At 43.8% G+C, this 23,170-nt stretch overlaps 2 protein-coding genes across 2 annotated transcripts in view; both read left to right on the plus strand.

Annotated features, from left to right (window-relative positions):
• OVCH2 (ovochymase 2) overlaps positions 1-3,799 on the plus strand; it is a 104,430-nt gene extending 100,631 nt beyond the window's left edge. The window contains exon 24 of the mRNA XM_088449004.1: positions 3,751-3,799. The gene's annotated coding sequence lies outside the window, so the exon portion shown is untranslated. The remainder of the gene's footprint in view (positions 1-3,750) is intronic.
• Positions 1,237-23,170, plus strand: LOC148503045 (NADH-cytochrome b5 reductase 2). The gene is made up of 9 exons (XM_088449001.1): positions 1,237-1,309; positions 3,751-3,897; positions 6,087-6,159; positions 8,024-8,130; positions 11,672-11,801; positions 12,664-12,747; positions 16,865-16,950; positions 18,293-18,392; positions 21,376-23,170. Exons 1-9 carry the CDS (start codon positions 1,307-1,309, stop codon positions 21,546-21,548), a joined length of 903 nt encoding a protein of 300 aa, XP_088305127.1. The 5' UTR covers positions 1,237-1,306; the 3' UTR covers positions 21,549-23,170.

Consider the following 23,170-nt stretch of genomic DNA (forward strand, 5'->3'; position numbering starts at 1 on the left):
CCAACGGCGCCCAGGGCACGAACCCGGCTCACCCTGCCCTAGTTACGCCACTGGGCCAGACAGAACTTTGACCCAGGGATCTTGTTCTGGGCCTTTTTGTGATTTGGATGACATCACATAATAAAACTCAACTTAAAGATTTAAACCTGGGCAACGCCAGGTACTTTAGCTAGTTTGTAATCAAAACAAATATTTCTGACAATTCCATTGTTATCTGAAAAAGCTAAAGCATTATGAATTCACCAATGGCTACTTCAGACCAGGGCAAGGCCCTGGACAAAGCACTCCCCATTCACAGGAATAAAAATGTAAACGGTCAATATAATGAAATCATATATTGGTATTTTTAACAAAAACATGATGTAAAGCAAGGATTACGGACTCCACCTCCCTATTCTCTTCTCCAGCTCGCAGTGCAGTTCCTTAATCCGGCTCTGTGGCTGCAGGCAGGAAGGCAGGTAGAGAATGCTGCGAGGAGCCTACCTCTCAGCCTTCTGCCCTGTGCACGAAGCGAGCTGCCGCACACTCCATTTAGATGCCCCCTGCCCAGTCTGTCCTTGCTCAAAGGCCCCTATAATCCTGGGGCCCTGGGCAGCTGCCCAGTATGCCTAAACGTTAAGATAGCCTTGCTTCAGTCAGTGTTTAGAATTTGCTCAATTCCATACGGAACCACCACCGACCACCTTCAGAGTTGGACGCATCTGCATACAGAAAAAATAGAGATGAGCACAAAAAAGCGCACTTAGGTGTGTACAGTGTGTTGAGTCAGATGTTTCTCGGGACGCATCTGTGCCACAAGTTTGTAAAATTAACAATGACATAGAGAAAATAATTATGCGATGTAGAGGATTCAGTACAACATCATACGATACATCATGTCCTGACAATGCGTTGTTCAGGTATAAATCAAATTACTGCAAAATGACACAACACCACATTCTGGCAGCCTGTAGCAATGCAGCTGCTGGGGAACTACAAGTCCCAGCATATTAACAGCATCCAATTCTCTGCTATAATGCAATAGCTAGTACTAGAGTTATTACAGAGTAGTCATTTCTGAAATAGAGCTTCCTCTGTATGTGACCCGTCCTAGCCCCAGGTAACGCAGTAGTACCTGCACCATGCCTAGCTCCACCCTGTCACACTGTAACCTGCAGGTACTGTAGCCCCAGCATGGGAGGAGGTGCCTGCACTATAGGGGCGTGGGAGCAGGCTTAGGGGTAATATCAGGAGTCTCTCTTGCAGGATGTGCCTGGTAGTGGTGTCTTGATGCAAGAAGCAGCAATCAGATCTGCAGGGACACGCCATGGTAAGTGCTTTGCTTGGTGTATCAATGAATTACTTCCTGCCTCTCTCTAATAAATCTGCATTAGTAACTGTACATAGACTTCCAGCCTCTCTGCTGATTTACTCCTTCACTGCAGGAGAGGAACAAGGAACATAACACAGCTGGGATCTGATCATTAGTGCTGCAATGTAATGTGCGGCAGTAACTGATCTAATACATTCATGGGTGGCAGCATAAAGGCCCCCATACATCAGCAATTGATTGCTGCAACCCTGCAATTTGCAATCGATTGTGTATAAAATCTTTACCTTTTGCAATCGATTGCAGAATTGCCACAATCGATTGAAAAACGGAAAGATTTTTATACACAATCGATTGCAAATTGCAGTATTGCTGCAATCAATTTGCTGATGTATGGGTGCCTTTAATGTAGCTAAGCAAATATGAAATATAGCTATATAGAGAGAGAGAGATTGTAAGGCTATCATTTTACACACGAGCTGCCTGTCAGTAAATCCATGTGCAGATTGGACTCCTTGCTCAGTGTCTGTCAGTGTGTAGTATTATCATTGTTTGTTAATGATTAGTGCTACAAGTCACGTTTCAGCCATGCATTGCATACCATTACCACGGTATACATAGTCTGATGTATGGGGAGGGAGAGCTGATCTCCCATTGGCCCTACCAAGGCAGTGAGGTGGTGTCACACCATGCTGGGAGGGGTCGATATGGTGACGGTAGGCACTGGGGATAGTGTCTAGGGAAATCCTAGTGACATTGTTGCACACAATACTAATGGCGCGTATCCACTACCCGATAACATAGAGCGATTGCACGATTACGACATCGTAATCGTGCAATCGTTCAGTAATCGGGCACACATCGGGGATGTAAATGTCGGAAACGACCAGCGATGCGCTCTCCCGCTGGTCGTTTCCGAAATCAATCATCACTCGAACATGCTGGTCAACCTGACGATAACGTCAGGTTGAGCATGTTAGGGGATGATTGATGTACCTACACTGAACGACTGCTTGTACAGTGTAGGCACAGCACCAGACTGTGAAACGACAGCACGATTACAATGTCGTAATCGTGCAGTCATTTCTATGTCTGCTAGTGGATGTGCACTCCCTGCATTTGTCAGCATTACACTACAGGATTAGTACTTTGAGGATTAAAGGTGCATACACACGGGACGATCTGTGCCACCAACGACATGAAAGATATCTTTCAGTGAGTCATACGTACACACTGGGCGATTAAAGTGGACGACTGAATGATAACGATATCGTTATCGTTCAGTCGTCCACTTTATCGTCCATTTTTAACATCAAAACGATGAACGATAACCACGACGCGCGTACCCGTGGGTCGTTCGTCATTATCGTTCATCAAGTAAACATGCAGGTCAACCTGACGATGTCGTCAGGTTGCTGCATGTTGGGGAATGAGGGAGAGAGCCCGGCGCTGAACGATATCGTTAATGATATCGTTCAGCGGGTGTGCTCAATGTCATGAACGACATTGAGCACACCCTGCCGGGGACACACTAGACGATATCGCTCAGGGAGCATATCGTCTAGTGTGTACGCTCCTATACTGCCACATCTCTGAACATGCAAAGGTGACGACATCGTCCAGATGGAATCGGTATGAAATACCCCGGCAGCGCCTGGCCGACAAAAGCAGAGTTCCCGGCAGTGGAAGCCCAACAGCGCTGGAAATCCCGATCGTCGCTAAGGTAAGTATAAACTAACCTACCCTAACTCTCCTTAGGGGTGGCTAACCCTAAGTCCCCCCCGGGTGCCCTAAACCTAACCCTCCCCCCCCCCCGCGGCTGTCCACTCGCGGCGCCCGGCATCCCTTTGATCAGGATGCCGGGCGCCGGTCTCCCGGCGTCGAGGAAATGTCAGGCGTCTACATCTAGATGCCCGGCATTTCACCCTCGCTGGGATATGACAGTCGGGAAGCCGGCTGTCTGTATTAAGGCAGCCGCTTTCCCGATTGTATACCATCCAGATTGGCCTGTATGTACGGATGATCATAGATATCGTTATCGTTCATGCAGGAATGCGCATCTTTGGTCGTTCACTGAATAAAAATGAACGATATATCTGTCCGTGTGTACGCACCTTAAGTGTTCCTCACATGTGCACCCAATGGTGTATTACTGTTTATATGGCTTTTGTTTCAAAATCAGAAACATTTTATTACCTTTATTCAACTGATCCTAGATCAATAAAAGTAAATTGCTGATTGATCGCTGTTAATGATTATTTTGCGCTAGTAGATTGTTCTATATTTCGCTAGCTCTTATATGGATATATTGCTTGCACTCATATCTATCTATATATCTCTGTCTATCTTTGGATTGAATTGATCCCTCTAATTAGACTCCTTTACTTGAACTTTATGAAATACAGTGAGCACCTGTTGAACTCTCTCTAATCTTTTTTTAGGATACCAACGTGATAATAGCGCTGGCTATAGTCGGAGCGACCATCTTATTATTCCTGATTAAATCTTTGGGGTCTCAGGCAAAGAAAGCGCCAGTTACCCTCCAGGATCCTGACACAAAATACCCACTACCTCTCATCGAAAAACAGGTACCTCTGAGCCAAAACGTTTTCCCTTGATTTTGTTTTATTAATGAAGAGTAGAGGGTAAGTCAGGGGGTTCATGTACTGGGGCTTATGTAGAGGGTAAGTCAGGGGGTTCATGTACTGGGGCTTATGTAGAGGGTAAGTCAGGGGATTCATGTACTGGGGCTTATGTAGAGGGTAAGTCAGGGGGTTCATGTACTGGGGCTTATGTAGAGGGTAAGTCAGGGGGTTCATGTACTGGGGCTTATGTAGAGGGTAAGTCAGGGGGTTCATGTACTGGGGCTTATGTAGAGGGTAAGTTAGGGGGTTCATGTACTGGGGCTTATGTAGAGGGTAAGTCAGGGGGTTCATGTACTGGGGCTTATGTAGAGGGTAAGTCAGGGGGTTCATGTACTGGGGCTTATGTAGAGGGTAAGTCAGGGGGTTCATGTACTGGGGCTTATGGAGAGGGTAAGTCAGGGGGTTCATGTACTGGGGCTTATGTAGAGGGTAAGTCAGGGGGTTCATGTACTGGGGCTTATGTAGAGGGTAAGTCAGGGGGTTCATGTACTGGGGCTTATGTAGAGGGTAAGTCAGGGGGTTCATGTACTGGGGCTTATGTAGAGGGTAAGTCAGGGGGTTCATGTACTGGGGCTTATGTAGAGGGTAAGTCAGGGGGTTCATGTACTGGGGCTTATGTAGAGGGTAAGTCAGGAGGTTCATGTACTGGGGCTTATGTAGAGGGTAAGTCAGGGGGTTCATGTACTGGGGCTTATGTAGAGGGTAAGTCAGGGGGTTCATGTACTGGGGCTTATGTAGAGGGTAAATCAGGGGGTTCATGAACTGGGGCTTATGTAGAGGGTAAGTCAGGGGGTTCATGTACTGGGGCTTATGTAGAGGATAAGTCAGGGGGTTCATGTACTGGGGCTTATGTAGAGGGTAAGTCAGGGGGTTCATGTACTGGGGCTTATGTAGAGGGTAAGTCAGGGGGTTCATGTACTGGGGCTTATGTAGAGGGTAAGTCAGGGGGTTCATGTACTGGGGCTTATGTAGAGGGTAAGTCAGGGGGTTCATGTACTGGGGCTTATGTAGAGGGTAAGTCAGGGGGTTCATGTACTGGGGCTTATGGAGAGGGTAAGTCAGGGGGTTCATGTACTGGGGCTTATGTAGAGGGTAAGTCAGGGGGTTCATGTACTGCAAAACTGCCGTCAAAACACATTTTAGAATAGAACAGGGCTGTCATTTAGAAACCGCTACAAAACCGCCACCAAACCCCCAGGGTTTAGAACAGAATAGAACCTGCCGTCAAACCGCCGGGGTTTAGAACCCGCCCAATGTCTAGATATTCTCCAGATGTTAGACAGTCAATAGTTAGACGGACAAAAGGTTGACAGGGACAAAAGTCAGACGCACTAAAGTTGGACATATAAAAAGATCGACAGGTGCAAATGGTCGACACCAAAATGGTCAACAATTTTTTTACTTTTTATTTTAGCACTAATCTTCACCCTAACCCTCCCCTTCGTGCCTAACCCTAACCCTCCCTCCTGGTGCCTAACCGTCTGGGTAAGTGCTTAACCTTAACCGTGGGGGTAAGTGCCTAACCCTAACTCTCCAGTAAGTGCCTAACCCTAAAAAATAAATTTTACAAATTGTCGACCATTTTTGTATTGACCATTTTCATGTTGAACTTTTAACCCTGTCGACCTTTTGTACCTGTCGATCTTTTTACGTGTCTAACTTTAGTGTGTCTGACTTTTATCCTTGTCGACCTTTTGTCCCTGTCTAACTTTTGACTGTCTAACATCTGGTGTCTATCTAGACATTGTCTATCTAATTACTGTCTATCTATAGTCCGGAACCCCTATATAATAAGGGCTCTCATATAATAGACTAGTAATGTAAGACTTTGTAAATGTAAACTGTGTATAGTAGAAAATCATCTCTGCAGCTGATTGGACGGCTGTCAGGACTTGTCCAATCAGCTGCAGCTACAACCTCCCACTGCACACCGCTTACATTCAGTGGTGTTCTAAGTTCTGGCATTTCATCAGCTGAGTATCTCCTGAACTCTCTGGGTTTTACTTGAGTTCTTTACATTGTATCATAGCAGAATTATGTGTGTTCTTTATTCATCTCCACCCATTCATTTCTCAGCAGGCCATTCTCTGTTTATGACTTTTGACATAAATGATTTTAATCCCTGTTTCCAGGAAATCAGCCATGACACCAAAAAGTTCAGATTTGGCCTTCCTTCATCAGAAACAATTCTGGGACTTCCTATAGGTAAAGTCTATTTTAATTATTCTTCTACTCATCATGGTACCATTGGTGTCACTATATGAGATGACTCTGATGAGCGCGTTGGGTTTTATGAGTCCGGCATGCAGGATTCAAAGATTCTTGGTCAAATAAAGTTTTTGTAAACCGTGCTGCCAGCGTGTTTTTATAATTGTAGCTCCCCACTACTGTATCTCTGCCTGTCTTTAGTTATCTTCCATGTTCTTTGCTATACCTTTCTGCACCGTCTATGGTAAGAAAATGACTGTAACTAATACCAGTCCACCTTGCAATTGTCTGCGATCATGTTTCATAATATAACAAGGTTTTCCACCTTCGGGAGTGGAGGGTATGTCCACTTCCCTTGTAGACCCCCTAAATTAGTACAAGGTACATCTCTGCAGAGCTATTAAAGTGCGGGCTTTCAGGAGTGGAGATGTTGCCCATAGCAACCAATCAGATTCTAGCTATTATCTTCTAGAAGGTGCTAGATAAATGATAAGTAGATCTGATTGGTTGCTATGGGCAACATCTCCACTTCTGAAAACCCGCACTTTAGTAAATATAACCCTTACAGTGCTTGAGAACAGGGGAGGGCATAAACTGGGCGAATATTCTACTGGTACCAACCTGCGTGCCTCTTCTAATGTGTATGCCTCTGCGTATGGCTATGAATATGTTATTTATTTATTTTTTTATAAACATAAATTACACTAATATAAAATAGTGGACACTCAAATCAGCTTAATATGTTCTTTCACAGGTGCTTGGAAAGGGAGGGGCTTAATCTAGACTAGAAAACAGAACAAAATTCCCCCCAGCACCCTGCAAAACACCAGCAATAAGATATGAATACTACATGATAATAGAAATCCAGAGATCTTTGTTGCATATATTTGCAAATATATGTTTAAGCATTGGGCCACGTCAAGGCATCTCTGTACTGGTGTCCGTAACGCTACATTATAATAGTACCCACTTTGGGTCATATAATTATATACTGTTAAGCCATATGATAATAGCACATACATATCTATGTTGGGAGCCGACTCACCTGGAGGTACCCCAGAATCTTCCATATAGCACTACAGCAACCAGCACACCCTCCCAATGCTGGTCCCATCCATGCCTCTCAGAACAGTAATATAAAACTTAATGATCCTTCACAGATGCTTGAAAAGGGGCGGCAGGGTTTAATCTAGACTAGAAAAAAATGTTCCCCCCAGCGCACTACAAAAGACCAGCAATAAGATTTGAATACTACATGATGCTTTGTGGCCATATCTGCCTCAGGCCCATTGTGTATCACTCTCCACCATCTTAACTTGTGCCCCTAAATTTTGCACACACTTCCTCTTCCATCAAAGGAGGTAATTTACTCTACATCACCCGAGGTCACTCCCTCCTTCCGTCACCCGAGGTCACTCCCTCCTTCCGTCACCCGAGGTCATTCCCTCCTTCCGTCACCCGAGGCCACTCCCTCCTTCCGTCAACTGAGGTCACCTTCACCTGAGGTCACCCGAGGTCACTCCCTCCTTCCGTCACCCGAGGTCACTCCCTCCTTCCGTCAACTGAGGTCACCTTCACCTGAGGTCACCCGAGGTCACTTTCACCCGAAGTCACTTCTGACACCTTATGAAAAAAAATCCTTTTTTTTTCAGCCAATGTTATTATCAATTAAGTTAGTGAAGGATAACCTGTTTAGCTTCTCTGAACTTTATACGATCTTAGGAAGTCTTGGTAACTACTAATATCCTTGTAGCCTACAGTACATTACAGAAGTGTCTCCCCTACAGAATGTTGTGCAGATACTGTACTAAGTGGACACTTGGCCTTCACTAATTATAAAACTCTGTATTTGTATCTATAGGGCAACATGTTTACCTCTCGGCAAAAGTTAATGGCAGCTTGGTGGTTCGGGCATACACTCCGGTGTCTAGCGATGAAGTAAAAGGTTATGTTGACCTGGTTGTGAAGGTAAAATATATTTCTGCAGTTCAGAATTCATTCAATTGTATTAAATGCGACAACAGATCACATACCGCAGAAGATCGTTATCCGGGGCACCAATTATCCAGCACCATCTTTGGTAACCAAAAATACATTTCACTTATACTGTAAAATATGCTTTGATTGTGTTGTACAGTTGAATATTTTGTAACCTTATTTTCTGTTTGATTCACTGATGAAATAATCCATTTGATGGTATATTAACCCATAAAAACCAAATTGCATCATGAAATTACAAGAAGTAGCCATCGTTGCAGTGGTGGGGGGTAATACTACAATGGGGACCGATTGACACTTGAGGGGTGGTTCTAGACACTCCTAGGGGTAAATTTACTAAGATGGGAGTTCTATTAAGAAGAAGTTATGTTGCTCATAGCAACCAATCAGATTCTAGATAGTATTTTCTAGAAGGTGTTAGATAAATGAGAAGTAAAATCTGATTGGTTGCTATGGGCAACATCACTTCTTAATAGAACTCCCATCTTAGTAAATTGACCCCCTAGAGTTATTTCAAATGTTTGTTTTTTGTACTAAATTATTAAATGTTTGATTTTTTTTTTATTAAATAAACAAAAATATATAGGTCACTTGTGGAAACAAAATAGTCAGTTACAGTAAGTGGTTAATGCATGTCCGATTATATACTCAAACTGATTATCCAAACTACCCACAGCCCCAATTACTTAGGATAGTGACCGTTCTACTCTTAATACATATGGATACATTGGTCCTAATTCTCAGCCACATGCGGCCTCCTCTGGTGTTTTCATGTTGTACATACAGTATACAAAATGGTCGCCAGATTGAGACGATCTCCTGCAGCTAGCATGGGGTAGGTGTAAGTGCCAATGATGGTCATGACGCATGTTCACGTGGAAAGTTCCCTTTATTGTGACAAATTGAATCTGCCCAAAGGGTAGAATTCCATTGCTGGCTATGTGCCGCTCTCGGCTGCACAAATATAGGCCAGTTATGGAAGTGCTGACTTTATATGTTTTCCTGCGCGCCTCTGAGGTTGCGATGCAGGTGGATGCGATGTGCCATTCCGGAATAGTACATCGCGCCCGGCCAGCCCAATTGATTTCCTCTCTAAAGCGCTTTAAAGTTGTGCATGCAGGAATTCCTTAATCGTTTATCTAGTACAAATGATGGCTGCCCTGCTCTTATGCCTCCTGTTCAGGGCCGTAACTAGAGTGGTGTGACCTGTACCATGGCACAGGGCACTGCAGGGTGGGCGCAGTTTGGGCCTGTCAATTTTCCTGTTATCACTCTCACTTGTAGCTTCCTCTTCTTTAATCCCCATCATCTCCTGGCCTCCCCTATCTCTTCCCTGGCCCCTCCCCATGGGGCCATGGCCGTTTTTCAGATGCACTATCTTATGTCCCTATTTAAAAAATGGGGGGTGGTGCCAATGCTCTCTCTGGCACAGGGCATCAAAAAGTCTAGTTACGGCTTTGCCTCTGTGGATCACATTCTTAAGAGTTCCGGGTGCCATTGACGAAGACTTGCTAGGCTTATGTTTAAGTGTAATTAAAGCATTATTTATAAACATGAAATCATTTGGATTTTGAGTTGGATGAAAGTCCATTTGCGTCACTTAGTAATATGACTTGTGTGAAATGTTTTGCTCTGCGTTGGTGATTGCCCTGGACCAGGAGGTAATCAACATGTGGCTCTCCAGCTGCTTTGGAGCTACACATCCCAGTATGCCCTGACACAATTTTACCATGCCCTAATAGCAAAACTGTGTCAGGGCATCCTTGTATGTGTAGTTCCACAGCTGCTGTACGGACAGAGGCCCTGATTCAGAGCGGCTCGCTCTGAATCAGGGCCGGTCTTTTTTTTTTTTTTTTTTTTAGCTGCGACCACCCACAGCTATAGTGAGCGGCCATGATGATGGTCGCAATGGTCAAGACCATCGCGACCATCGGGCTTGCGACGAGACCCTTGTGGTAACAGTGCCGGAATCTCTCCACTGACATCACTTGTGATGTCAGTGGGGCCGGCCCCAAACGGTAGGCGTTCTCATGGGAATGCCTCCGTTTGGGCAGCCACCTCCCGGCCCACCCACCAAAGGGGGCGTGCTGTCACTCTACATCAACAGCACGCCCTCTTTGGTGCGAGACCCGGAGCGAGGGATTGCCTGTCGCTATCCGGGTCACACGAAAGCGCACGACGGAGCCAGCTCTGTCGTGCGCATGCGCTCTGGGCCACCATCGACCCGGTTGCGAGCGCTCAGCGCTTGCGACCGGGTCTGAATCAGGCCCACAGATTTATTTTCAACTGTGAGTCAGGCCCTCGCTATTGAAAACTGACCGAACTATCTCAGCCTCAGTCAGGTAATCTATATGTATTGCTCTGTGGCAGAGGAAGTTAGGTAATCTATATGTAGATAAATATACAGATAAGCTATACTAAGGTACTAGGTTTAGCCCCTAGCTGCTGGTCACATTAGGGGTATCCCCACCCCTCTGTTACAAATTTATGAATAAAATATGTGTCCAAGCGCTCCAGGGTAATGAGAATCGTGTTAATGGGGATTAGTATTTGTGTGTCTGTATATTTGAACGTGCAGTTGTTACAATAATGTATTGGCCCAATATATGTGAAATGACCTCAACAGAGAATTTCAGTCCCGAAAAATAATCTGTAGGGAGGGTGTTCTTAATTATATAGATAGACTAACACTGGGTGCAATATCTGTAGGCTGGGTGTTCGTCCTATTAAGGATAGTCTTTATATACAGTATGTCCCAATAATGTTCCACATATATATATATATATATATATATAGATATATATAGATATATATGTCTCTTGCTTCACTTAGTTGGATAATGCTGTACACATCTGCTCCTCCTCTCCACCTCAAAATTACAGATAGCACAGCATCAGGGAACGTAGGACACTATAATGCAATATGCAGTATATGTTCTGTGTACTCACCGAATCTTGCTGCTGTGTTGCTGGTCCACCGGTGTCCCATGCTGCGCTCAATCTGCAGATGTCCAGAAATATTAGACATGTAGTAATTACGTAGCAGATTCGGATACCTCGATGAATCACCACTTCCTCTGGAATCACTGGATATGGGCACCTCAATTTTAAAAATAAGTCACATAGTAGTCAACGCGTTTTGAGATGAACTCTCTTCCTCAGGACAATCTATATGTATTGCTCTGTGGCAGAGGAAGTCAAAATAGCAAAATCTGATTTTTCTTTATCTTTATTTTACAGTTCTTGAAAAGTAAAAATAAAATTTCTGATCCTAAAAATGGTATTTGTACCAAATGGTATATTGCTCCTGATCTCTTGTGACACATTGTGTGTGACCTGCTTACATTGGGTTAGGATAGAAGTTGTCTGTAATCCCACCATTACATACACTGGCTCTCAGCTAGTCTACCATGGACATCGCCATACAAACCTAGGCAATACAGGCCTTTTTCATCTAATATCACAGCTGGCTCTAAAGGCCCTCATTACTAATGGTCTACCTTACTATACAGGTGTACTACAAAAAGGTGCATCCTAAATTCCCCGATGGAGGAAAAATGTCCCAGTATCTGGACTCCTTGAAAATAGGGGATACAGTTGACTTCCGGGGTCCAAATGGTCTTCTAGTCTATAAAGGAAAGGGTAAGTTTAACAATACCAATATCCCATTATTTATTACGCAGTGGTAGACAACCTGACGCTACTAGTTTTAGCATAACCTGCTGGCCATGGAAGGGGTTCACACCAAGCACCTGTATACTGTGTATCCAGCCCTTGCAAACCTGTAAGCTCTGATTTCTAGAGTGGGGGACTCAATGGACCAAACTGCTGCAGCAGCTCCTCCCCACTTTAACCTACTGCTGCATTATTTTCTAACATAGTGCCCCACCTCCAGCTAAAATAATTGTTCCCCCCCCCATGTCACAGGAATGGAAACAACCATAGAATTCACTGCTACTGCATAATGGTGCTGTTGCATTTCCTAAATGAATGGGGCATGATTTGTATGGCCACCTCCTCTGTATTGCTTCCGGGGGCCCTTTGCTGCTGATCCCGTGACTCCATGCAGGACTCTCCCTATTATGACAACTTATTATTTTCATTATCTCATGTGTGTGCTAAACTGCTAATAAATATCAGTATCACAGGCAAAGAAATATAGCTACATTTCCCTCTCTCAGTGATTTTTGCAAAATAGTAGCCCATAGACTACTATAGCATAATGCCATCTGGAGATGGCGTTATCCTATCGGGGCCAAGCTCCGGAGTGATTGGTGAATCTGACAGCTTTACAGCTGGGGGCTGCGGCTGCTGTCGGAACCAGAGGGACCACAGCAGATATCGCAGATATCGGAGATACTTGGTCCCACAATGGTACATTCGGGGGATACTTTAATATTGGTAGATAGCTCCCAAAAACTGTAGTTTTCTGGGAATATCCAACAAATATAACTTGATAAATAGGTCCCTATATCTCTCAGTAATTACTGCTTTTATATTGTAGGTAAATTTGCCATCAGGCCTGATAAAAAGTCAGAGCCTCAGATGAAGTCCACAAAACACATTGGGATGATTGCCGGGGGAACCGGTAAGTACAGATAACACAAAGCTGCTTTCTGCTGTATGACGGGTAACACTCCTAATAAAACCTGTTTACATACATTTCACTAACATATAAAACAGTGACTAACATCAATACATTTATTATTTGGACAGCCAGTTGCTAAGCAATAATATGTATAAAGTTCAGCTACAGGAACTGGTTTTAGAAGACACACTGATGTTAGATCAGTCTGATTGGTTCTGATTAGTTGTTCTGGAATCCTAATGTGTCAGTGTTCCGTTGTCCTGGAATCCTAATGTGGCAGTGTTCCGTTGTTCTAGAATCCTATTGTGTCAGTGTTCCATTGTTCTGTAATCCTAATGTGACAGTGTTCCGTTGTTCTAGAATCCTATTGTGTCAGTGTTCCATTGTGCTGCAATCCTAATGTGTCAGTGTTCCATTGCTCTGGAATGCTTATGTGTCAGTGATTCATTGTTCAGGAAACCTATTGTGTCGGTATTCCAGATCAATGGAACACCAAGTGTCAGTGTTCCGTTGTTCTGGAATCCTAATGTGTCAGTGTTCCATTGTTCTGGAATCCTAATGTGGCAGTGTTCCGTTGTTCTAGAATCCTAATGTGTCAGTGTTCCATTGTTCTGGAATACCAAGTGTCAGTGTTCCATCGTTCTGGAATCCTAATGTGTCAGGTTGCCTTCATTAACACGAATGGCACCTCATGCGATATACAGTAGTCAGGTTTGATGTGCAGCACACAACAATTAAGTGGCACGTTTTTAATATTCTAGAACCCAAAAAAAGGTGGTTTGCTTCTGAAATGCTACATGACCAGCGGGTGACACATTTCTGGAGGGATTGTTTTTTTTTTAAATAATTGTAGTTTCAAATATCTATACATATAGGTCCAAATATAGTTAGATCCCATTACATCAAGGTCCCAGTGGTTTGAAAAATTCGGAACTGGATGGCCTCCTGTTGATTAATACTGTACATACTGACGTGACTCTTTCCTGTTGATTTTTTGTAACCTGCTCTGCAGGCGTTGGCTCCGTGATTAATTCAGTTACTGGCTGAGACCATCAGTCTACAAACAGCTTGGTGTCGAGGTGACAGGGGAGAGACAGAGAGGGGCAGATTGCATTAAGTGTACATTGCGGGTAATTACAGGAGGGAAAACACTGCCTGTTTTTGCTCGCACCTCTATGAGGAAGGTTATCCGGCATGAAAACCGCGCTGTGTGGTAGCTAGTTATTTCTGCTGCTCTGTTTACTGCGGCTATTTATGTTCGCAATGAATAATGAGCGTTGCATTTGCTGTCACAATCGTTGTACACCGTTCTGTGATATCACGTCACGCTGCCCTTCTACCATTAAAGCTGCATATGGACAAGAAAAAGCCAGTACAGCTTTTAGACCCATATTAGCTTTGTTGCACATAATATTTAAAGAGAGAATTATAAATAGAATATGGATTGTTGTTTAATACATGTTGAGTAGAATCCGTCACTTTTTGCTATTACTGTCTATGGCGAGGTTTAGACACTAAAACCACACTGTCTCTGGAGTAGTACACCCACAGTATAAAAGCCAAATGATTACTGGTTCATAAAGGGCAGAAGCTTTACACAAAGAGAAGTAGAGGCAAGGGCCAAACGCTTTGATGTTTATAGAAGACCAAAGGTCCTGTTCAGCAGGTTCCTGCTCTATGCAACATCGCACGTAATCCTGTGAAATTGACCTTGTCCTGATCCTATCAACAGTGACACCTACTCCGTGCCCGTAATCACTGTATAGACAGTATATGAACATACAGCACACAGCAGCGTGGCCTATCTTGTTCATTACAAAAATCAATATTCAGTCAGGTGTGGCAGGGAAATAATCAGGAACGACAGTACAATGACTGCACTTCCTCATTGGATTTTGGGTTTTTCTCTTGACGGGTATGTAGTTGCTGTGCCGACATTCAGAATGCCGACACTGCAATGTTGACCTGTTCGGTCGACATGTTAATACTGTCGACGTTGACTAAATAACGAGAATGACTTTTTGAAAACAAAAAATGCATCAAAAATCTTAATACTTTATTTACAAAAGCAGAAATTTGTAACTACTGTTACTAAGGAGATGTAGTTCTCAGACTGGCAGACGGCGTGCCGCCGGTCTGAATCCCGACGCTGAAAATCCGACGCGGGACTTAAGGTAGGCGTTGAAATACCGACGCCTATCTTAATCCCGATGCCAGAATCCAGAAGGACAGCAGCCCAAACGCGGTAAGTCCGGGGCACCCTTAGGGCTGTATTCAATTAGGTGCGAAAAGCTGTTTTCTGCAAAAAACTTGCGCAAGTGACGTCATTTCACCATGCGAAAAGTTTCCTCCGTATTCAATTCCGGAGACTTTTCGCCGGTGTGGAAACTCAATGCATTGGAACATGCGAAAAAGTTTCGCCTATGAATAGGTGTCGAAAAAAAATGCAGAATTGGGGTGCAAACCTCGAAAAATCCTCCTGCACCCTTGGGATAGTACCCCAAAGGTAAACTGCATCCAAAAAAGTTTAAAAAATACTTTAGAACACCCCAAAAAAGGTACTTTCATTCTGGGGGCGAAAAAGTTCAAAGTTCCGGGAGAAACTAAAAAAAACGAGCGAAATAGACTCCAGGGGTCCCCAAGTATGCCCCAGGTGTTTTTACGTTTGCAGGTGGTTGCGTCAGGTGGATTTTTCACGTTATTTAAAACCTAATTTTTGCGATTTTTAACCATGCTAGCCCCCATTTTCGTGTACCCCAAATTTGCAGGGACTACTTATTTTCATAAAAAAAACCTGCTAAATGCTATTCTTCACCACTTATGTAAAGACGCTAAGTAGCAGCTATTGAGCTCATTTAAGGACCCCAAATACCTTCAGCAGGGCTATTCGGGGGTATCTATAGTGATCCCCAATGTCAGAGCATCTTTTGGGGGGTGTCAGGCTGATTTCCCCAAATCAGACAGTACTTTTCGCATGTTACAGTTTCGCCGGGTCCAGTTTTCACAGATTTCTAATTGAATACGGGGATAAGCGGGGACGCGCACGATACTTTTTCACATTGAAAACCAGCGATGTCGGCCAAAAGTCCGGAATGCGAAATGTACGGGACTTTTCCCATGGAATTGAATATGCCCCTTAGTGTTAGCCGGGGAGGGGAAGTGTTAGGTTTAGGTAGCGTAGGGATACCAACCATCGGAACGCCACTGTCGGAATTTTGACAGGATGCATCCTGACAGCCAGCATTACATACCCATTCCTTATAATGGGACTTTAGTTCCTAAAACCATCATCCATGATGTTATATGATGATTCTTACTGAAACTTTCATTGTACTTCCTCTATATATGTATTATGTTTGCTGTCATAATGTGTATACTTTTTGCTGTTTAGAATTATATCGTTCCTATTCCTATTGCTTGGTCCATTGAAAAGGCAATAGGAATGTAGTCTATAAGCTTTATTATTTAATAGCCACTAATCTAGTGATCTACATCAGGCTTAGGAATCTATTTACTAAGCAGTATAAAGAGACGGAGTGAGAAGTGATAAGAAAGTGATAAGGTGCCAGCCAATCAGCTCCCAACTATCATTTTTCAAGAACAGCCAGAGAGATGACAGTTGGGAGCTGATTGGCTGGCACCTTATGACTTTCTTATCACTTTTCACTCCGTCTCTTAATACTGCTTAGTAAATAGACCCCTTAGGCTCCTGGTGGCTCACAATCTGTTGTCACACCACAAGTCCCAGTAATGTATATTAGCGTATATTGGGACTTGTAGTTCGGCTGGGGAGCCACATATACCTATTGCATTCTTCTGGTTTATTTCCCAGTTGGTAGATATTACTTGTGAAATGACAACTGTTTGGGGTATTTTTACTAAAGTGCCAGTTTTTAGAAGTGGAGATGTTGCCCATAGTAACCAATCATATTCTAGCTGTTATCTTCTAGATGGTGCTAAATAAATGTTAAGTAGAATCTGATTGGTTGCTATGGGCAACATCTCCACTTCTGAAAACCTGCACTTTAGTAAATCTACCCCGCTGCCTGGATTGAATGTGGTTTTGTGTTGGAAACCTCACAGAATGAAATCATGATCTTCCTCCTCCCCGCTGTAGGTATAACCCCAATGCTGCAGCTGATCCGCCACATTACAAAGGATCCAAACGACAACACAAAATGTTACCTCATCTTTGCTAATCAGGTAACACGGAACAAAACCTATTTCTCCTTGAGTAATAACCATGGCGCTTCTGTGGCAACCTTAGTAGTGACAACACGTATGTTCAGTTCCATAGGAACAAAATATAGCAGAATAATATCATAATTCAGAGTAATATGTCACTAAAACTAATGTAGAGAATTTTCCTGACTGTTCCTAATTAGGGATGTGTAGGCTCGGATAGGTTCGAGTTTGCACGCCGAGTTCAGATTTTTCCCTCCAAAAAACGGGACTCAGAAAGAAGCAAAATGTCATCTTGCATGGACAAACATCATCATTCCTGCACAAAAGTTCAGGAATGATGATGATTGTCCATGCAAGATGACGTTTTGCCTCTTTCTGAGTCCCGTTTTTTGGAGGGAAAAATCCGAACTCGGCGTGCAAACTCGAACCTATCCGAGCCTGCACATCCCTATTCCTAATAAGCCAAATACATTCCTTCTACAGCTTTTTTATTTATTGGCAAGTCCTCCTGCAACTTTTACATTGCTGTATATTGTTTATTTCTTTTACTATGCAAAAGGTTTTTTATACAGGTTCCCAAAAGAGTTTATTTCAGAGGTTCCCAAACGCGGTCCTCCAGGCACCCCAACACCATACTTGCAGACTTTACAGAACTCCTGCCCGGGAGAAGCCCGAAGAGGAGATTCTGCTGCTATCTTTGAGGGGGGGGGGCGGGGCCGGACTGTAGACGTCATTAGGCCCTGCCCCACCACAGGAAAAGACCGCTATTTGCGGGTCCGCAAGGAGGGGGCGGGGCTAAATGACGTGATTCAGATAAGTTTAGCCCTGCCACCTCCTCGCGGACCATTGAATTCCCCGTAAAATCTGCCCTCTTCACTAGAAAGCGAACGGGATGCGGGAAATCTGCCCACTCTTTCAGCGGTGCAGAGGAGCTACACGAAAATCTCGCAACTTCGGAGAGAGTAAGTAAGTATGCCCAACAGGTCAGGCTTTAGAGATATCCATGGTTGAGCACAGGTGGATAACTCAAATTGACTGAGGTACTAATTAAGTCACATGTGGTCAACCAGGGATATCTCTAATATCTGAACGAGGGAGCGTTGGGGGCCGCGTTTGGGAACCTCTGTTTTTTATTATTTTGTCCTTGAACACCCAATGTACAACCTGATCGGTGTAATACATAAGGGCAGTGATTATAAGCCACTATAACCGGGTGACTTAAAACCCTTGGGAAAAGAAATTGCGTCAGATGATAAACGTTTCGGTGGACCTGTATAAACCCATTGCATTAAAGTGATCAGAAGGTGGAATTGTCTTGTGCCCAGATTCATTAACTAACTGACTGAAACGTAATTCTTAGACAGAAGAGGACATCCTGCTGCGCTCCGAACTGGATATCGTAGCGAAGGAGCATCCTGACCAGTTTAAGCTGTGGTACACCCTGGACCGACCTTCTCAAGGTAATGATGTCTAAGGAATTGTCCTACATGTTCCTGTATTGATCTGTTATTATCCATGGCGATATAATTTGTGTGCTGAACACACCAAAGCAGCTTGCCAGCCACCCCCTACTAACTACGAAGTCAGCGGGTTCCCCTGAGCCCACTCCTCTTTAATGTTAGGGTAACTTAGGTATCTCCTTTTTTTTTTTTTTTTTGAGTAAAAAATCTGAATCTTTGCTATTAAAAAGTATTAATTTAACATGATTTTGTTCCTTAAGGTCATAACCCTGTTATACCTGGACAAAGAAGAGTTACTTTATTTTATTACTAGAAAGGATAAAGGCTGCAGTGGTGGTAACTAACCTGAGTCCTGCTGTAATCCCAGCACAATACAAGGGGTCCAACTGCACAATTACCAGTATGGCCTTTTCAGCAGTCATGGGGAGCTTTGTAAATTAGAAGCACTGTATAAGGACATTGTTTAAGGATTATTGTTTAATAATATCAGCAACACTACCAATATACATTTTTAGAAGCTTGAGTAAATCTACCCCAATGTCCCATGATGATGTCAGTAATTCGGGTTCAGACTACATAATGGATACAGCCACGATCTGACCAGTATTTGAGGCAGAGTTGGTTCTAATTACCAGTATACAATACAGATAGAATACTAGTGACCTCTATACAGTACAGAGGGCATTCTACTGACCAGTTTACAATACAGAGAACATTCCAGTGACAAACATACAATGCAGAGAGCATCCTTGTGACCTCTACCATGTAACTTTAAATTGTAAAATGCAGATCTCTGGTGGCTTTATCTATATATCAGTGTTGGGAAGTGGTTCTAGCCAGTCCATGTTCACCATTCACAGTGCGGGCAGAGCTATAACTGGATGCACATACACCATAACTGAAACAAAGCCCCATAAGTGGCATGTTGCCTCGCTGTGCTCAGCTTCACCTGGTTAGATTACATAGGGTCAATCAGCTCCTAACTGCCATCTCACAGGTTGTGTTTGAAAAATTACAATTAGGAGCTGATTGGCTGGCACCTTATCACTTTTCACTCTGTCTCCTAACACTGCTTGCTAAATAGACCCCATAGTCAGTAGACTCGGTGAGCGGGAGGTACAGTAGAAGCAGTTCTCCTATTGACCATCAATCTTCTGCAAACTGCCTTATAGCTCCACCCCCCATTCCAGGCACATACAGCGCCTATATATACTGTGACGTGCACTTTAAAGTAAAGATGAGCGTTTCAGTTTTGGCTTGGATTCTCCCACCAAGTTCGCATCTCAGAATGAGACAAAACGTCATCTTTCACGGACATATTGGCACAGATGTCCATGAAAGATGAAATTTGCCTTGTTCCGAGATCCGAACTTGGTGGGAATACTGAAGCCAATGCCAAACCGTTCATCTCTGCTTTAAAGTGCACGTCACACTACAAGTCGTGCCACACATAATGCTGGAGCTCCGTGTGCCTCGGTAGCGACAAGCGTCTTTCGTGCAACTTTTTACCTTCTTGGTGGGAGGGTCCAAACCAAAACTGAACCGTCCGTCTTTACTGTAAAGGGCAGTATTCAATTTGAGGTGAAAAGCCTATTGGCTTTTTCCCCGTATTCAATTACGCCGCTGCGAAAAGTCGATGTAAAAAAACGGGGATAAGTTTTTGCTTGACTTTAGCAGGCAAAAAAAAGTGCAGAATTGAGGTTTAGGGGTGCAGACTTAAAAAAAAATAGCCTGCACCCCTGGGAATGGCCCCTAAAAAAGATGTATGTTAAAAAAAAAGTTGAAAAATAAAATCAGGACACCCAAAACAATTAATTTCAATTTTGGGGTTAAAAAAAAAGTGGGAACAAACCCTAAATTACCGTAATAGATTCCAGAGGGGTTCCCAGGTTCCCAGGCATGCGGCAGGTGTTTTCTTCATTGCAGGTAGTAGCGGCAGGTGCATTTTTGAAGAATTTTTAAAAATCATTTTAGGGACTTAAAAATATGCTTGCACCCAAATTCATGTACCCCAAATTTGATGGCCATAGTTATTTCCCCCCCTCAAAAAAAAAAAAAAAAAGTGCTATTCTTCACCACTTCTTCATAGCCGCATTTATGTGCATGCCGCGGCTATTTAAAAACCCGACTCCCCTCTGCAGGCAAAAACGGGGGGACCCATAGTGATCCCCCATGTCTGGACATCTTCAGGGGGGTCCTAGGATGATTTCCCAAAAATTCCCGTTTTTTTCGCCAATCCAAGTTCCTTCGGTTCCCGTTTTCACCTACTTTGGAATTGAATACGGGAAATATCGGGCACGCGCGCAATACTTTTCCGCCTGGAATACAGGCGAAGGAGGCGAAAAATCCAGCAGGTGAAAAGTCTGGACTTTTCGCTTCAAATTGAATACGGGCCAAAGTCTGTATGTGGCATAAGTAGTGGCAAGGAACCTCAGTAATTGCAAAAAAATATAACAGCCATCATATATTTCAGGAATTAAAATGTAATTGAAATAAATGTAAGTAGTTGGGTATGTAATTGTATGCGCAGAACAGAGGTCAGAGAGTGATATATGGGCACGCTTATGTCATGTAAACTGCATGTCCCGTGTCTTTAGAGTGGAGCTAGTACTGTTGGTGGGATGACTTGTAACGTGTAGAATGAGATGATGGTGGGACTGGGAGCTATGATACTATCCCTGGTAGAAATATTAATACGTGTGTTTGGAAAGATATACACTTCCCACTGTATAGAGTTCTTTAAGACAATTACATTGATACCACTCTGTATAACGTGTGAATTGCTTTTCCCAATGTAATGATGTCACTACAATGTATAACACCACTGCTCCCTGATAATAACAATATAATTTATGTAACATAATATTATGAGAGTACTGCGTAGGAGATCTCTGTTAATTCCCTGTTGTCTTGCGAAGTTTGGCAGCACATAGCCTTTTGAAGTTGATTAGATTACATTACTTATGTTGCACGCTCTATCCAGGGTGGAAGTATGGATCCGGCTTTGTCACCGCAGACATGATTAAGAAGCACTTGCCGGCCCCGTCAGATAGTCCCCTGGTGCTGATGTGCGGACCTCCTCCAATGATCCAGTTTGCATGTCAGGACAACCTGACCAAGCTAAGCTACCCCGAGGACAGGAGGTTTGCCTACTAACGGACCACCACACATGTGCCGCTGTGCCAAAGAACCCGAGCATGGGTAATTGAGAATCCAGAAGACACATGGAATCTGTAGTAAAAGCCACATTGATTGATTGGTGTCATAACAGTGGGTTAGTGACCAATGAATGAATCTGTGTATGAGGTCTATCTCCTCCCTGCCTACCCCTGTGACTTCATGCCAGTATAGCAATAGCACTTGAATGCCTAGGAACATGATCGCTTTCTGTTCGCCCATCGGGGTTGCCATAGTTTATGGGTAATTTCAAAAAATTCACAGATCCCCAAAACTCAGATTTTTTTTGAAATAGTTAATAATCCTAATAACTTTTATATGGTTTATAGAATGTGTCATTTAGTTAGCAGGAGAATAACAAACATAAAACCATGGACTGTAACTAGTATGCCTATTTTATGCACATTTTTTATTTTGGGGGTGGGGGAGGGGGGTTCTCAGTATTTGTTTAAAGAAAAAAATAAGAGGATATGTAATGCAAGGGACACATTTTCAAACTGCAACGAAAAGACTGAGGGCCTGATTCAGAGCCGGACGCTCTGAATCAGGGCCCTCCTACCTAAAAATGGAGCGGCCTCTTGGATGCTCGCAAAGCTGTGGGTTACCACCGACAGCTTATGCGAGCGTCCATGATGATGGTCGCGATGGTCATGACCATCGCGACCATTGGGCTTGCGACGAGACCCTGCGGTAGGGTCTCATGGCCGCAAGCCCTGGAGTGATTTTGGCTCTATCAGGGCCAAAATCACTCCCACTGACATCACTAGTGATGTCACTGGGGCCGGACCCAGACGGTAGGCATTCCCATGGGAACGCCTCCGTATGGCAGCCACGCCCTCCAAAGGGGGCGTGCTGACAGTCACCATCGACAGCACGTCCCCTTTGGTGCGAGACCCAGAGCGGCAGCTTGGCTGTCGCTATGCGGGTCTCGAGCATGCACGACGGAGCTCCCTCCGTCGTGCGCATGCGCATTAGGGCACCATCGACCCGCTTGCGAGCATCCTACGCTCGCGAGCGGGTCTGAATTAGGCCCTGAGTTTTTCAACTCTGATAACTAATGAATAGTTGAGTGTGTCAATCACATAGACTCTGTCCCATTCTGCTATGCATATCTCTCTGGTAAGTTTTCTTAGTACTAGTAGCCATCTCTGGCTTATCTTGTTTTATTATATGCTTTTGGAGATAGGCGCTCCAGGACTGTGCACAGTCCACAAGGTGAGATCATACCAGTGACCTTAAGTATAAAGTTTGAATATTTCCTCCACCTTCCTTCCTACGAATATGTTTCCCTACACAACCAAGTATTTGTTCCCTATTATCATCTGCATCTATAACGCTCAGCGTCCTCTCCGCTGTTGTTACATCACCAGTTACCGTACACTTTGGCCAGTTACTGCTGAAGTCAGTGCTTGTACATAATACTGCCAGTGCGAAGCTGAGATGGGTTGTACCGTGCAGTAGATGGCAGAGGGAGGATCGGCTCAGGATTACTCTCCACTTGTCAGATATTGCGGACTCACATCACATTTTATACCTGGAATTGTCTAATACATTTCAAAATGTAACATTCTGTGACACTGTTATTTTATGCTGTTTTGTTA

The sequence above is a fragment of the Taudactylus pleione genome, unplaced genomic scaffold (assembly GCF_031769625.1).
Source record: "Taudactylus pleione unplaced genomic scaffold, aTauple2 ptg000475l, whole genome shotgun sequence".
Classification (NCBI taxonomy): Eukaryota; Metazoa; Chordata; class Amphibia; order Anura; family Myobatrachidae; genus Taudactylus; species Taudactylus pleione.

Coding starts and splice junctions, on each gene's coding strand:
- LOC148503045 (XM_088449001.1), top strand. Junction 8,131..11,671: donor ATGTTGACCTGGTTGTGAAG/GTAAAATATATT, acceptor CTTACTATACAG/GTGTACTACAAAAAGGTGCA. Junction 12,748..16,864: donor GATGATTGCCGGGGGAACCG/GTAAGTACAGAT, acceptor TCCCCGCTGTAG/GTATAACCCCAATGCTGCAG.